The sequence below is a fragment of the Panthera uncia genome, chromosome D4 (assembly GCF_023721935.1).
Source record: "Panthera uncia isolate 11264 chromosome D4, Puncia_PCG_1.0, whole genome shotgun sequence".
Taxonomy (NCBI): Eukaryota; Metazoa; Chordata; class Mammalia; order Carnivora; family Felidae; genus Panthera; species Panthera uncia.
Window position 1 is genome coordinate 67672423 of NC_064807.1, and position 16467 is coordinate 67688889.

The following is a 16467-nucleotide window of genomic DNA, read 5'->3' on the forward strand; positions in this document are numbered from 1 at the left end:
AGGCAAAGAGGCATTTTGGAATCACAAGACTTTGATTTAGCACAAGACTGATTTATCAGGCAGCTGAACTGGGGCACAATTTTTAGCCTCACCAGGCCACAGTGTCCTCTTCTGTAAAATGGGGAAAATACTTGTAACTTCTACCTCCCAGACCGAGAGTAAGTCATTTCGGTAGGCATGTACTAAGCACCCACCCTGTGCTGTGCTCTGCACTAGGCTTGCAGAAAACAAAGATGAGGAAGTCAAACTTCCTGCCCTTGAGGAGCTCCAACTTCAACCTCGGGGACAAACATCTAAACCAGAGAATACAGCACAATGGCCAGTAGACACTCTTAGGTTTCTGCGCTTCAGCCTTACTGTTTCCTGACACTCTCTAAAATCTTGATAAAAATTCTTCCCGTGTAGTAGCCTTTTTGTTGGTAAATAAATGAAGTGTTGGTCTTAAAATTTCAATTATAAGAGCCCTCTCTAATCCCAGCCCCTCCTCCACACAAACTGCCCTGGAGGAACACCACTCACTATTCAGAAGGAAACAGGCGGAATGTTCCCAGTTGCAAGTGGCCGATACACACACACTGATAAGTCACCAGGAGGCTGAATGCATCCGCTCCTGGAAACACCGTCTGACAGTAGAGGGAGCTCTAGGCTCTGTTTCATTCTGATGTCACTTACCATCAGGGCACCAGCTACCCGAGTTCCATGCTCCCTGATGGGTCAGCTTCAAGTTGGCTTCTTGGTAAGAAACGTTGCCACAGCAGTTCTAGGCCATACCAATCCCATGTCAACCTTCCCAGTGAAAGGCCTGTGCCTCAGCTCCAGCACACTGAGGTCACGTGCTCGCTCCTGGCCCACCGTTGCAGCCAGGCAGATGGTGGCTCTGTGACTGGCTTAGTCCCTTGGCTCTGGAGAGGGAGTCAGCCTGGGGCCACGTGTGATGCCCATGCAGAAACTGGAAGTTGTGGGATAGGACTGAGGCGGAACTGAAGGCATCAACTGTTGATTCCACGAAGTGTGGCTTGTGCTCTGGGGGAGGAACAAGGGGATGCAGGCCAAGTTCATGACCTGCTCTTCACCCACACTCCTCCTCTCTGTACCAGCACTGCCCTCACAGAAAGAGCTCTTCAGTGTTTTGCCTGTGAACGTCACACTTAGAGGCTGACCATTCTGCTCACCCCTCTACCTGCAGGGAGAGGGAGGGGGACTGTGCTCTCAGAGACCATCAGTTCTCATCCCCTCCCCTATCCCATTGTGTCCCACAAACTTCACTTTTAGATCTCCCCTACTTGGCATTTCCAAGTCCCCAAACCCTACTTGTTCTGCAGGACAGGAAAGTCACCTTCCCCTACTGGGAGCCTCTTGCAAGCTTCAGACTGCAACCTTCCTGCCCTGCATCCGCTTTCCTCCTTCTAGAATCAGGCAGACATCTCTGGCCTCCTGCAGTGTCTCTACCATCCTCATCTGCAGTGGGATTCTACATCTGTATTCTTCCACTGTCACGCAGTCTTACGAGGGAGAGGAAATAAACACACGTTTGGTTGGCCATTTTAGGCAGGAAGTCACTGATCCATATTTTTCCACCAAAATTAAATGTTGTGTCTGTGACTGGCTTGAACAAATTCATGTCAAGTATTAAGTGATTAGTGTTTGTACAGCCTCTGGCACACAGGGATGACTTTGGAGGAGATAACCAGGCAGCAAGGGCAGCGAAGCTATAACTGGAGACGGAAGTTGCTGAGGGTGTGGGGAGCAAGGAGCTGATGGGGGTCAGGGGCTAGACACAGGCGTGGTGTCTGGACGTCTTCAAGATCAAATGTGCAAGAGGGTTGCCGTTCAGTGCTAGCTTTCTGCCTGTGACTTGGGGCACGTCACTTTCCTGTTTCCTTGTCCAATCTCATCAGGATTTTAGGATTAGTATTTGTCAAAGGTATTTTGGGTGCAAGCGATAGAAATGAATGCTGGCTAATTAAGCAAAAGATGTCGCAGCAGCAGGTATGCATGAAGAGATCAGGGTGGTAGAGACTTGGGCGACCTGAAGAATGTGAGCCCCACTGAAAGAATTCGCATTCAGGAAAACACACATACACTGTGCCTGCCAAACAAAATGTGCCTACTGGCATCATCAACCTACTGGCCCCCAGTCTGCATCTCTCTCTACAGGAAGAGCCCAAGTGCCTGCACAGCACCCAGGCCTGCCAGTCCCAAGGGGACTCAAACCCCAGGCTAGAAACCCAATTCTGGGCAATGGGGAAGGACTAAATGGCAAGGCATTGGGTAAGAAAGACCATATCTGGTTCTTTCACCAGTCCACAGCCTCCAGCACAGGCCCAGGACAGACACAGTCTCATGGACCACCCCAAATCAGGACTCTGTCTAAGGTAAGAGGCGGCTCAGGGAAAATTAAGTAGCCCATCAGATTACACAGCTCACCAGTGTCCGAGCCCACAGACAGCAGAAGGGGGCAGGGAAATAGGCAGGAGCCACCCTCTTGTAGCTGGACATTCATCCCTCAACTGAAATCTCACAACACTCACCCTCAGTCTTGAAGCCAAGTGGTCACCCCACCTAGCCCTTCTTCATTTACAGCTTTCCAATACACCACCTCCACCTTCCCACCCCAGAAACACTGAGCTCAGGCCTCATCTCCCTACCAACATGGGTGACCACCCAATCTCCCACTGGCTGTGTGCAATCCCAAGGGAAGGGCCACATTCTGGTCATTCCGTCTCCAGCTCTGGGCTCCATCCACAGTAGGTGCTTGGTAAGTGCTTAATGGTTGCTAACCATGAAGAACCATTGCTCTAGACTCCCCGCCCCCCACCATCCCCCTTGGCCAATTCATGTTGGAAACTTAATGCCCAAGATTAACAGTATGAGGTGGGCCTTTGGGAAGTGACTAGGTCTGAGGGCAGCCATCATGAATGGGATCAGTGCCTTTATAAAAGGCCTCAGAGATTTCCCTAATCCCTTCCACCATATGAGAACACAGCAAGATGTGGGCAGTCTGCAACCCTGAAGAGGGCTTTCTCCAGAACATAGCCATGCTGGCACCCCAATCTTGGACTTAGAGCGTCCAGAAATAAACTTCTATTGTTTACAAGCCACCTGGTCTATGATATTTTGTTATAGCAGCCCACCCTAAAGCAATGATGTTTGCCCTTCTGGAAACAATCATAACCTAGGTCAGAAAACTTGGGCTCAACCATTGACACAGGCACCTCCCTCCTGGTCCTGTTTCCCCATGTCTACAGCAGGGAGAGAATCACATGATTTCTAAAGGGCTTTCTGGTTTTTCTAGATTCAGTGGCTTTGCTCTGTGAGTGCAAAAGTAGCTTCAGTTTTGGCTGGGGTTGGTAGGGAAATGGCCCCTCACAATCAGAAGATACATGCCCATGGTCTACGCCCCTGAAAAGGGGAGGCAGTGAGGGGTTAGAGAGTGAGCCTGGGAGATCAAGCAAGGATGAAGCTGTGTGCAGCAGTAGGAAGATGTGACCATCAGGGCCAGAAACAGGACACCTGGCTAAGCCTCCCACCCCCACCGGACAACGGGTCCCAAGCTAGTCCCTTAATATGAGCCTTTGTTTGCCTCTTGGCCCACAGACAAACAAGCAGTATGTCGCTGAGCTGTGTTTTGAGCTCCAAGGAGCTAAGGGAACACACTGGGCTCTGAGACGATGTCGCCTTCATGCTGGGGGTTCAGGGGGATGGGTCAGTGAGGCACAGCCCCCTGCCCCACTGCCCACCTGCTACTCTTGACCCAGCAGAGCCAAAGGTGCTGAGATTTCTAAGCCCAAATCCCCACCACCTGCTGTCAGACTAGAGCAAGAAATCCAGACCACACAAGAACCAGTGCACGATAAAGTTTTATGTGAAATTCTGTAAATGTGTATAGAGTGGCCGGAGGCCATCTGACCGCCAGGCCTCGCCTACCAGGGCACCGCCGCTCAGCACTTGCTGTAGATGGCCGCCCCGCCCCGCTCCTCAAACTCTTCCTTGCTGACCCACAGCTGCTGGAAGGCCTGCAGGGAGGCCAGGATGGAGCCGCCAGTCCACACGGAGGTCTTCCTCTCAGGAGCAGCGGCCACTGCAGGGCTGTCCCCGGGGCAGAGGAGGCTCAGCTCCCTCTGGAAGCGCTCGGGGAAGCCTTCCAACATGGTGCAGCCACCACACAGCAGCACGTTGGCGGCCATCTCCTCCTTGAAGCCCGCCTCCTGGCAGTGGTCCAGGCAGGCGGCGGTGAGCGCAGGGAGGCCCGGCTGGTTGCTGCCCACCAGGGTGGGCTTAAAGAGCATCTCGGCGCACTGGAAGCGTTCTTGGCCGATGGTGATGAGCTGGCCGTCGGGGAGCTCGTAGTCCACGCGCACCTCCTCCAGGCCCAGGCCGAGCTCTTGCTCAGGCACGAGTGCCGAGTAGCAGCACTTCTTCTTGATGTGCTCGATGATGTGCAGGTGGTCGTCCGTGAACTTGTGGCCGGCCTCGTTGAGCAGCTGCAACAGGTAGTTGGTGAGGTCGCTCCCGGCATAGTCGGCACGGCCCGTCAGGCCCGGAAGCACGTCTCCTTCCGAGATGGGCACCACGTGCGAGACGCCGTGCCCACTCTCCACGACCAGGCCTGAGGTCTTGCCGTACGAGTAGATGGACAGCAGTGACTGGGACGTCACGTGCATGGCAGGGATGCCAAAGGTCTCGAACATGAGCTCCGCATACTTCTCCCGGTTGCTGCTGGGGCTGAGCGGGGGGTCAGAGACCAGCACGGCATGCTCTTCGGGGGGGATCTTCATGGCCGTGTGGAAGACGTACTCCCAGATGCTCTGTACGCAGTCCCAGTCCACCACGATGCCATACTTGAGCGGGTTCATCAGCTTCAGGGGCGCCTCCATGTTGAGCAGCTCGTGGCCCACGTAGGTGTCCTTGCGGGTGTCGCCAGCATCGGCGGCCTCGGAGTAGCGCTTGCCCACAGTGGAGGAGATGAAGTAGGTGGGCCTCGGCTCCCCCGCGTAGCCACACTTACAGTACTGCGAGCCCAGGTCAACGATGAGTGCCTTGATCTTGCGCACTTTCTTGGGCTTCAACTTCAGCTGAGTGGCTGACCCAGTCTCCTGGATGCCAGCATCAGGACCCGGCTGTGTTCCTGCCTCTCCAGGATCACCCTGAGCCGTGCCCACCACGGGCATGGGGCCGGGGCTGCTCCTCGTCGCCATCTGCCTTCTTTGCTCACCTTTCTCACATCCACATCCTAGAGCTCCGTGGGGAGAAATAAGAGGGTCCGCCTCCAGCAGTGCCTTGGTAACCCCTGAGGATTGTGATGTCACTGAGGGCTGATCCATTCTGGCAGCCCGGGGAGGGCTTGGCCTTGGCAGGCCCTTGATCTGTCACCCCCACCACCATCTACCTAACTCAGCTTGTCTCTAAGACAGAGCAGGCAGCCAGCAGTTGTAGAAATCCAAGCACACTGGGGTCTTAGGCTTCTGTGCCTTCCCCTTACGTCCCTAATGCCCTGCCTTACGTCCCTAATGCCCTGCCCACTGACTGAACACCTCTTCCTCCTCTGCTTCCTGGCTTGGAGGGTGATAAGTATTTGAGCCCCTACAGTAAGCCAGGCACAGTATCCGGTACCTCACATATGTTACTACACAGAATCCTGAGGCAGGGCAGAGCTGAGGAAATGAAGGCTCAGAATTTAAATGATTTGCCCAAGAGCAAATAGCTCTTCAAAAGTGTGTATTTTCTCTCAAGTTCACTCAACTCTAGTTCACCAGGTCTTAAAGAGTATAAGGGTCTCAACAGTACTTTGGTCCCTTCATTCAACATTTATTGGGGCTTGTGGCAGGTCCAGCCCAGTGCAGCCTGCCGGCGACAGATGACAGAACCCTGGCTACAGCAGTGTCCAGTCTAGGTGGGACAGAATGGACAGAGAGGTTTGCAAGTGGAAGTCTATTGGGAGAACAAAAGTATACGAGGAAGGAGTGGTTACTGAAGGAAGGGAGTAGCAGGTTCTCCAGAGAAGTGATGCTAAGTCGACCGCTAATGGGTATGTGGGTATTTGTCAAGTAGCTAGGAGGAGGGACAGGCATCCCAAGCAGAGAGCACAGCCTGAGCAAAGGCTTGGGGTGATGTGGGAGGACATGGTGGGAAGGTTCCACTTAATAGTTAAGTGTCTGGAAAAACAGATGGGGCCAGAGAGGTCATGGAGCCAACTAGGTTGGGCCTCAAATGCTGGGAGTAAGAGTTTGGGGTAAATGGAGGAGAGTATGCTAAGCTAAATCAGTCAACCAGAGAAAGACAAATAACACATGATTTTACTCATATGTGGAATTTGAGAAACAAAACATGAACATAGGGGAAGGGAAGGAAAACTAAGATAAAAACAGAGAGTGAAGCAAACCATAATAGACTCATAAACACAGAGAACAAACTAAGGGTTGCTGGAGGGGAGGTGGGGGAGGGATGGGCTAAATGGGTGACTGACATTAAGGAGGGCACGTGTTGGGATGAGTTCTACTCCTGAAACCAATACTACACTGTAAGTTGATTCACTTGAATTTAAATAAATAAATTTAAAAAATAAATGGAGGACCAATGGGGAACCAATGAAGACTTTAAGCAGCGGGTGGTCAGATCAGACTTCTGGAAAATTTGAAAAAGACTTGTGTTTAGCTGTAATGTAGAGAGGGGCAAGACTCTGAGACCTGAAACACCACTGAAGATATTCTTGTAAGACTTGAAGGTGATCTAAGCCAGGCTGTGACAGTGTGGAAGAGAAGGAGGAACAGGTTCTACAGAAGTTTAGAAGGTAGAATCTCATCTACTTGGTTGGTTCCCCAACTATCCTCACTTCAACCCAAGCTCTTATTCTAGCATTTGAGGCCTTCTCTCATTACTCCTGTGACATTTTTAACCCCAAACACTGCATTTATGTCAGATAATTAAACTAGATGTGGGGAGTGAGGGAGAGGGATGAATCCCTCACCTGTGCCAAAGCAAAAGATCCACAGTGTCTGTCATCCACAACAGACGAATTCATTAGATTTCCATAGGACCCTCCACCCCAAACTCTCTTCCCTCAAAAAACAAAAACAAAAACAAACTCCTCCAGGTAATTCATAAGAAACACTGTGCTTTGGCATTTTCTTTACTAGGTTCTTTCTTCCCTTCTGTAGCTGTTAAAATTACAGGGGCCTAGTTCACATTTCTTTTAAATATTAAGGGTGTGCGGAATCCCAAAAACCAGAGCAAGCATACCAGCTTGGGGAAAAATGTGTTTCTTGGTCTCATCTTCCCAGTTTTCCTTTTCCACTACAGGAGAGCCTCAGGTTGCTTTCAAGAAGGGTTACCTCATGGTTTTCTAGCCTTGGGCTAGAGGAGCAAAAGTAGGTGAGAAAATGTGGCCCAAGATAGTTTGAGCAATACAGGGTGCCTCTAACCTTGAGGGACCTCACCAGAGACCCCAGGGAGCCCACAAGTACCTTAGATGGCTAGTGACAAGTATGGGGGCTTGTGCATGCCACGGACTGTAGGTTTTGGGTGCAGTGTGCCAACAGTCTCCATATTCTCCCATCATCAATATCATTAACTGTGTCCTGACCCCAAGAGAAGGAACACAAGAGAGAGGGGGGCGGGGTACATAGAAGCTAAGGGAAAAGGATTTCACTTACGAAAGAGCATTCAAGCATGCAAAATCCTGAGAAGTGAAATAAAAGGAGTAAAAAATGTCCAGCAACTTTAGCCTGAAGGATGTGGTGTGGACCCTGAGAGTCCCTGTGCTCTTGGGCTTTACAAACAAGATGGGACAACTGGCTTTTTTTTTTTTTTTTTTAATTTTTTTTTTTTAACATTTATTTATTTTTGAGACAGAGAGAGACAGAGCATGAACGGGGGAGGGGCAGAGAGAGAAGGAGACACAGAATCGGAAGCAGGCTCCAGGCTCTGAGCCATCAGCCCAGAGCCTGATGCGGGGCTCGAACTCACGGACCGCGAGATCGTGACCTGAGCTGAAGTCGGACGCTTAACCGACTGAGCCACCCAGGCGCCCCGAGATGGGACAACTGGCTTTAAGCCAGCACAGCACCTCTCCCACCCCTAGTGAAAGAAGGAGCTAAGAAGGGGCGAGCATGGGCAGTGGGGGAGGGGTGTGTGAAACAGCCTGTCAGGCTATAGTCTCTCAGTGAAGTAGGAAGAAAGGTCAGGTAACAGGGTGAATAATGGCTCCCAAAAGATGTCCATATCTTAATCCCTGGAATCTGTGAATGTTAGCTTTCATGGTAAAAGGGACTTTGCAGATGTGAGTTAAGGAGTTTGAGATAGATTACCCTACATCATCTGACTGGGCAGAAAGCAATCACAAGGATTTTCCTAAGAGGCAGAAAGGAGGGTCAGGTCCCAGAAGATGTGACAACAGAAGAAGTCAGAGAGGCCTTGAAGTTGAAGGGGTTACAGGCCAAGGAATGTAGGTGGCCTCTAGGAGCTGGAAAAAGCAGGGAAACAATTACTGCCTAGGACCTTGGGAAGGAATGTGGCCATACTGATGGCGCGATTTTAGCTGAGACTGATTGTGGACTTCTCATCTCCAGAACTGTAGATAATAAATTTGTGTTTTAAGCCACTAAATTTGTGGTAATTTGTTACAGTGGCCATAGAAAACTGTAAGCACATGCTCTTAGAGAAATCCAGGGCAATAAAAACGTGCTAAGCAGGGGCGCCGGGGTGGCTCAGTTGGTTGAGCATCTGACTTCAGCTCAGGTCATGATCTCATGGCTGGTGAGTTCGAGCCCCGCGCTGGGCTCTGTGCTGACAGCTTAAAGCCTGGAGCCTGCTTCGGATTCTGTGTCTCCCTCTCTGAGCCTTCCCCACTTATGTTCTGTCTCTGAACAATGAATAAACCTTAAGAAAAAAAAATTTTTTTAAATGCTATGCAGCTGCAGATCTGTCAGAATTCAAGAGGAGGGTTGCAAAGGAAAAACAGGTCATTCTAAATTAAATATGCCTTTGGTTATCACACATTCTTTTGATATGATGTCAAACAATCCAAGTTGGCCATGCAAATCCCTACTGAACAGCAGAGGCAAGTAAACAACTTTTCAGGCAGCCAGGTGTACAGAAAAGCACTTTCCTATCCCGAAATTCAACACCATCTCATCCTCTACCCACCGAACCAAGAAGTTGAGACTTTGTCTTTGAGAGGACACCTTGACTGCTCCACAAGACTGCTGTGATCAGCAGTCACAAGACTGGACTTGGTCCTTTTCTTCTCTCACACCCCTCAGGGAGCCAACAGCACCCCCAGCAACCTCCTTAAAAAGTAGGCCCACCATTGTAATGACTGCTCTTTTATGAAAAGTATGGGACTACATAACAAAAAGCTGGGTTCGGGATGCTTTCTCAGTGACCGGTGTCAGCACCAATATGCCCAGCTTCAGAGATGGCACATGAGATGGTGGCCATGCAGCTTCAGAGACACATTGTGGGTCTCGTCAAGGTGTGTCCACACCACACCCCTGGGAAGTAGTCAGAGTTGGGAGAGCTTGGCCACTGCTGGATGGACATCCATGGGTGAGCTCCACACCCTAGAGCCTCAGTGTTCTCATCAGTGCAATTCTGCACGGTCCAATCTCGCTGCCAACCTGCATGGAGTATGTGCACAGATATGGGCCTAAAAATTATTCTTCTGCAGGCTGTCCTGAGAAACAAGGGAGACAGAAGTGCTCAGTCACCAGAGCAGCAATTAGTCCTGCTAAATAAACTGGGTAGTGTCCACAGTGCTCAAAACTCCCTAGTGCTTTCTGATCTCACGCAGAGTCAGAACCAAAGTCCTAGTCATGGCCCAAGAGGATGGATGTGGGCTGCTCACCCTTCCCGCCCCTCCTCCCCCCTCATAGTTTTCCTTGCTCTCCCCACTCGGCCACGTGGGTCTGGGGATCCTTTAACTCAGGGGCCAGCAAACTTTTTCTATATGGGCCTGATAGTAAAAATTTGCACTTTTGTGGGCCATGCAGTCTTTGTGGCAATGAGTCCAATTCTGTGGTGGTAACACAAAAGCAGCCATAGACAAGATGTAAATGAGCATGTGTTTAAATAAAAGTTTATTTACCAAAACAGGCAGGCCCTAGTTTGCTGACCCCTTCTCTCACTCATCAGTCACAGCTGCACCCCCATCATCTGCACCTGCTGCTCCCGATATGCAGGATGTACACGTGGCACCCAGCGTCCCTCACCTCCTCAGGTCTTCATTCAAGTATCACCCTCTCAGGGACCTCTGCCCAGGCACGTTAACACAGCCACCTTCCCCAATCTCTTTCTCTGCTTTTTCTCTTTTTGCCCTTAACATTTTCTGTCATCTCTTTGTTTTGGCTATTGTCTATCTCTTCCCAACCCCCAGTGACTAGAACGTAAACTCTACAAGGGCAGAGATTGTTTTTTTTCTCCACGGCTGCCTTTTATTCCCAGCTGCCTTGCCCATTGCAAGTGATCAATAAATAACTGGTTGGCTAAATCAGGTTTATTACAAAATCTAGAAAAAGGTAAGTCACCTCTGAAACAAGTCCACCCCAACATGGGACACAGGTTCCCGGCATCTAGAAAACCCAAGTCACCAGATTATGTCATAATCAGTGATGTCATCGCTGGGAAATTCTCAAGTTGCCATCTGATATAAGCCTTTCAGGCCTTGAAGCCTGTGGGATTGAGGAACTTTCTGAGAGCAAATGGCTCTTGATAGCATGTGGGCTCCACAGGCAGCAGTCATCGGGGACGGGCCTGCCAAGAGAGCAGGTGAACAGGTCTCCCCACAGACACACATCCTCCAGACTGCCTCCTTAAAGGATGGCCCGGCAAAGCGGGCAGTGTGGGTCCGCTGTAACTGTTCAGAGCCAGAAGAACCTACTAACTCAAGAACGGTTAAGGACAAACCCAAGGCAGAGGTGACCAAAGCAGTGGTTGTGGACCTCGGCACTGGCTACTGCAAATGTGGCTTTGCCGGGCTGCCAAAGCCCACCCATAACATCTCCACAACAGTGGGGAAGCCCTACATGGAGACGGCTAAAACTGGGGACAATCGCAAGGAGACATTCGTGGGGCGGGAGCTCATCAATCCAGAGGTTCGTCTCAAGCTACTTAATCCTCTGCGACATGGCATCATCGTGGACTGGGATTCCGTGCAAGATATCTGGGAATATCTCTTCCATCAAGAGATGAAGATCGCCCCAGAGGAGCATGCGGTCTTGGTTTCAGACCCACCCCTGAGCCCACACACCAACAGGGAGAAGTACGCTGAAATGCTGTTTGAAACCTTCAACACTCCTGCAATGCACATCGCCTACCAATCCCGCCTGTCCATGTACTCCTATGGAAGGACCTCAGGCCTAGTGGTGGAAGTTGGCCACGGCGTGTCCTACGTGGTCCCCATCTATGAAGGTTATCCCTTGCCCAGCATCACCGGACGGCTGGACTATGCGGGCTCTGACCTGACGGCCTACTTGATGGGCCTGATGAATAACTCGGGGAAACGCTTCACCGAGGACCAGACAGGCATTGTGGAGGACATTAAGAAGAAATGCTGCTTTGTGGCCCTGGACCCCATCGAAGAGAAGAAAATCCCTGCAACTGAGCATACAATCCAGTACATACTGCCTGATGGGAAGGAGATACAGCTGTGCCAGGAAAGGTTCCTCTGCTCAGAGATGTTCTTTAAGCCTTCTCTGATCAAGTCCATGCAGCTGGGGCTTCACACCCAGACAGTGTCTTGCCTTAACAAGTGTGACATTGCCCTCAAACGCGATCTCATGGGGAACATCCTGCTCTGCGGGGGGAGCACTATGCTCAGTGGATTCCCTAACCGGCTGCAGAAGGAGCTGAGCAGCATGTGTCCCAATGACAGCCCCCAGGTAAATGTGTTGCCCGAAAGAGACACTGCAGTATGGACGGGCGGCTCCATCCTGGCATCGCTTCAGGGCTTCCAACCGCTGTGGGTCCACCGCTTTGAGTACCAGGAACACGGGCCTTTCTTCCTGTACAGAAGGTGCTTCTGAACTCTGATAAAGCATGGTTGCCATGCATCCGCTTTGCTGAGTGAGTGCCCGCCATACACACAGAGAGCTGAGCCCGCATGTTTGCTCCCGTAGTATTAAACAATCCTCGTGTTCCCTCCACAGTGTTTCTCTATTTCCTGACTTAGAAAGAACAACTTCACAATACGCAGCATGGACCTTAAAATATACTTTTGTCACACAAGAGTGGGAGGGGTGGTGACACAACAAAGACATGTATTACGTGCTGCCTGCTTAAACATTCCTGACAGACAACTAGCTCTAACATTATTCTGTCCCTTTTGTGTATTCCCTTTTAGGAGCTATCTCATTGTTAAATCTGCTCAGGAGGGGCATGTGATGAAGAGAGAGGAGACAGTATGTTAGGGCATGTAAGAACAGTTCTTTTGGTAAACCCCAATAGGAAGTATGCTATAATGGCTCAACTTCCCATAGAGCAGCAGAATACATATCATGCTTCGTGGAGGCTTGTAAAGAGCTGATGAGGGTGTCTGATCCCTGCACTAACTGTACTTCTAGTTCTGACCGTGAGTCATGCCTCAATACCAGTTCTTATCAAGCCACCATGGTGGCTGCTTGCTGAAACCTGGCATATTATGAGCAAGATATGTGTGTGTGTCTGAAGGGGATAGCTATTCAGCTGTTCATCTCCTACTAGATGGGATTCCTCATCAACCTGTAGGATATACAGTTAGAATCTGGGATGGGCGAGGATAGAGGCTGCCAGTTCTGGGGCTAAGGGTATGGGTTTATAGGAACCTTCCCTATGCTGGTCATTCTAACACAACTGAGGAGCCAGAAGGAACGCACAGCCCTCAGAACCAGAGAAGCCCTTCCAGGGCCCAGGCACGTTCTGTGGTGGTCCTGTGGGGTCAGTTTGTAAATGGAACACAGATTTTTTAGAATAGTCCCCAATACATTCTCTGCCCTGTCTAAACCTCAGCATCTGAACACTGGCAGGGAGCAGCATCAAATAGAAGGAAATGGGCTTTGAACTCTGTGATTTAAAACTGATTTCACTACCACCTAACTCTGATCTGAGTCTACTTACCTATAATATTGAATTCAAATGCCTACTTCACACAACTGATGTACAAAACAGAGATAAACACTCAAATACTAGAATTTGGCCTCTGGGAGATGACCACAAGAGCTAGCTAGAATTACCTTGCAGACTTCTAGCTCTTACACAGGAGCCCCAAAGTCTTAACCATGCTTCTTAGTCATATGTACACCCAAAAGTACACATTCAAGCACTCACAGGAGAGGTACGACATCTCTACAATCCCCAGGGAAAAGCCCTACAGAGCCATCTTCATAGTATCTGCCTTGAAAGACCTGATCCAGGCACAGCTGACTGGCACCAGCAAGCTGGAGTAGAGAAGGAAAGACAACACAGAAGGGCATGTGGAGTTCCTACAGTTGACCAAGGATGACTAAACCTTATCCTGAAGTATCAAAGGATCACCTAGAAGTTGGGTACATTGACTTGAGAGAGAAGTTTAAGATCTTATTAACCTCAGTTTCTGCCCAAACCACTCTTAACATTCCATGAACACTACTGGGCAGATTGAAATCTGTTTAATTCCTCCAGCAGGGGTGGTAAAACCTATGGGCTCCACCTAGGAATATTTTTTTGTTTGTTTTTTGAAAGAGAGAGTGTCTGCGTGCAAGTGGGGGAGGGGCAGACGAAGAGAGGAGGAGGGGGGAGAGAGACAGAGAAAGAGAGAATCTTCAGCAGGCTCCATGTGAGATCATGAAGGACCAAAGCCAAAATCGAGTCAGATGTCCAACCGACTGAGCCACCCAGGTGCCCCAGAATAATATTTTAAAATCTAGAAAATAAAATGGGATTACAGAGAAAACCAATATGTCTTTAAATCCCTTAAGTATCTATGATCCCCAAGTCAAGGATCCCCAAAAAGGTGAGTCTTGATGAAGGGGAAGCATGGGAGGTGGCTCTGGAGGGAATCTTCAGGCCATGGTAGGCCTAAATGTTCTGCTGCACTTTAATATGGAAACATTCCAGAGACACCTGGGTGGCTCAGTCAGTTAAGCACCCAACTCTTGATTTCAGCTCAGGTTACGATCTCATGGTTTGTGAGATCGAACCCTACATTGGGCTCCACAGTGATAGCATGGCACCTGCTTGGGGTTCTCTCTGTTCTCCTCCCCCTCTCATTCTGCAAGCTCTCTCTCAAAATAAATAAACCTGAAAAAAAAAAAAATGAACAAATACCAAAAAAAGGAAAAACACCAATATAAAGCTGAACAACTACTTATCTTTTCAAAACAGTATGAATTCTCACTTGATCCTTACACAATTCCCCTTGTAGGAAAGAAAGCCATCCTCACCAAAAAATAAAATAAAATAATAATAATAATTAATTAATTAATTAATTAAAAATGAGAGAGAGAGTGCTATGAATAGTTTTGGTAACTACATGAAAGTCATCTTAGCCTAGTGGTTCTCAACTGGAGGCAATTTTGACCCCCAGGGGACATTTGGCAATGTCTAAAAATATGTCTGGTTACCAGAACAGGAGTGGGGGTGTATACAGTGCCGGCATCTAGTGGGTAGAGGCCAGGGTTATTGTGAAACATCCTATAATGCACAGGATAGCTCCCTCCAACGAAGAATGATATGACCCAAAATGTCAATAGTGCTAAGGTACACAATAGTGCCAATGGGCACACAAGGTTGGAGGAAAGCAAGATTCAGTGAGCTTAAGTATCTTTGGGGTAGGGACAGGGGAAAATGGGTGATGGGCATTGAGGAGGGCACTTGTTGGGGTGAGCACTGGAAGTTGTACGTAAGCGATGAACCATGGGAATCTACTCCAAAAACCAAAAGCACACTGTACACACACTGTATGTTAGCCAATCTGACAATAAATTATATTAAAAAAAAAGTCTTTGTCCAAGGGCACTAAGATGGGTGGACCCAAGGCCTTGTTCTTTCCTGTATACCAGAAGAACATCTGTTGGCCTTAAAATGTGGGGGACTTCAGAGCCAATAAGATTAATGGTGGAGTAGGCATGAGGCACAGGCAAGGGCTCAGGGAGCATAGAAAACACAGAAATCAAGAGCAGGTCTTCAGTGTCCCCAGATGTCACTGTATTAGCTTTGACTGGTCTACAGCATCTCGGGAGATTAATGGTTACCTAGCTTAAGATGTTCAGGTTCCCCTCACCTCAGTTACTAACAAATACAACAGACAAGGAAGGACAGCCAGAAACTCCCAAGGGCTTGTCCAGGTGGTACTTCTAGTGAAGCACAGAAGTTTATGGACTGGTACAGGAGGCAAAAAAAACAGCTGATTTTGTTCCCCAACTGATAATCACCTTAAATTACTAAGACTCATCAGTTTTACTCATTTAAAAAAACAAAACAAAAACCTTCAATGATGGCTATGAATAAAAGGTGAGCATGTGTGTGTACATACACAAATATGTGTGAATGTATGTATGTGTAGACATGTACAGAAAATGAATTTACTTAAAAATATGCAGCAGTACTAAGAAACTACACTAAGCTACACTCATAAACACATAATGAAAATATTACCTCCTGCCTCAGTTTTTAAAAAAAAATTTTTTTTTAATGCTTATTTATTTTTGAGACAGAGAGAGACAGAGCATGAATGGGGGAGGGTCAGAGAGAGGGAGACACAGAATCCAAAATAGGCTCCAGGCTCCGAGCTGTCAGCACAGAGCCCGACGCGGGGCTCAAACTCACAGACTTCGAGATCATGACCTGAGCCAAAGTCGGCCGCTCAACCGACTGAGCCACCCAGGTGCCCCCTGCCTCAGTTTTTTTAAAGTATAAATTTAAAATGGACTTTGATTGTAGGAGACAGTCCTCTGCAAATTGCCTCTTGATGTCTAGAGCATCCAAGCAAAGCTTAATCAATGGAACCAACAAAGTAACTGAGGTTTTTTTAGCTTATTGCAGCATGAACTTGTTTTGGGACAGAGTCCAAATTTGGGGGAAGAGTTATATATTCTTTTCTAGAACCCTGACAGAACCCTTCCCCCAAATCATGTGTTCATCACTTCTAGGAGTTTCTCCTCCTCCCATACACTGCACTTTCCCCATAAATTCTTCCTGGACTCTGCCTTCAATTCAGAAGGTCTGCTCCAGCCTGCTGCTTCTCCAAATGAACAAAATTCCATCTTGCTCACAGGAAAGAAATAGCAATTGATAGTAACTTATATTCACACAAATTCTTTCTTGCTGCTTCAATACATTATCTTAAGGGAACTGAACATCCATAAAATGTCAGACCATTACCAATCCACTTCTATTTCCAAGCACTTCTATTTCCAATGCATCAGGCATGGATTGCTTCACTATTATCCATAGCAAGAGCACTACATTGTATTAAGATGTCATCTAAGTTACTATGTTCATTTACCCAGGACAAAG

The 16467-nt window shown here is 48.7% G+C and overlaps 2 protein-coding genes across 2 annotated transcripts; one reads left to right on the forward strand and one right to left on the reverse strand.

Annotated features, from left to right (window-relative positions):
• Positions 1 to 3847: 3847 nt before the first annotated feature.
• On the reverse strand, positions 3848 to 5311 carry ACTL7B (actin like 7B). The gene has a single exon (XM_049627600.1). It carries the CDS (start codon positions 5196 to 5198, stop codon positions 3942 to 3944), a length of 1257 nt encoding a protein of 418 aa, XP_049483557.1. The 5' UTR covers positions 5199 to 5311; the 3' UTR covers positions 3848 to 3941.
• Positions 5312 to 10619: 5308 nt separating this feature from the next.
• ACTL7A (actin like 7A) lies at positions 10620 to 12140 on the forward strand. The gene has a single exon (XM_049627602.1). It carries the CDS (start codon positions 10698 to 10700, stop codon positions 12018 to 12020), a length of 1323 nt encoding a protein of 440 aa, XP_049483559.1. The 5' UTR covers positions 10620 to 10697; the 3' UTR covers positions 12021 to 12140.
• The last annotated feature ends 4327 nt before the right edge of the window (positions 12141 to 16467 follow it).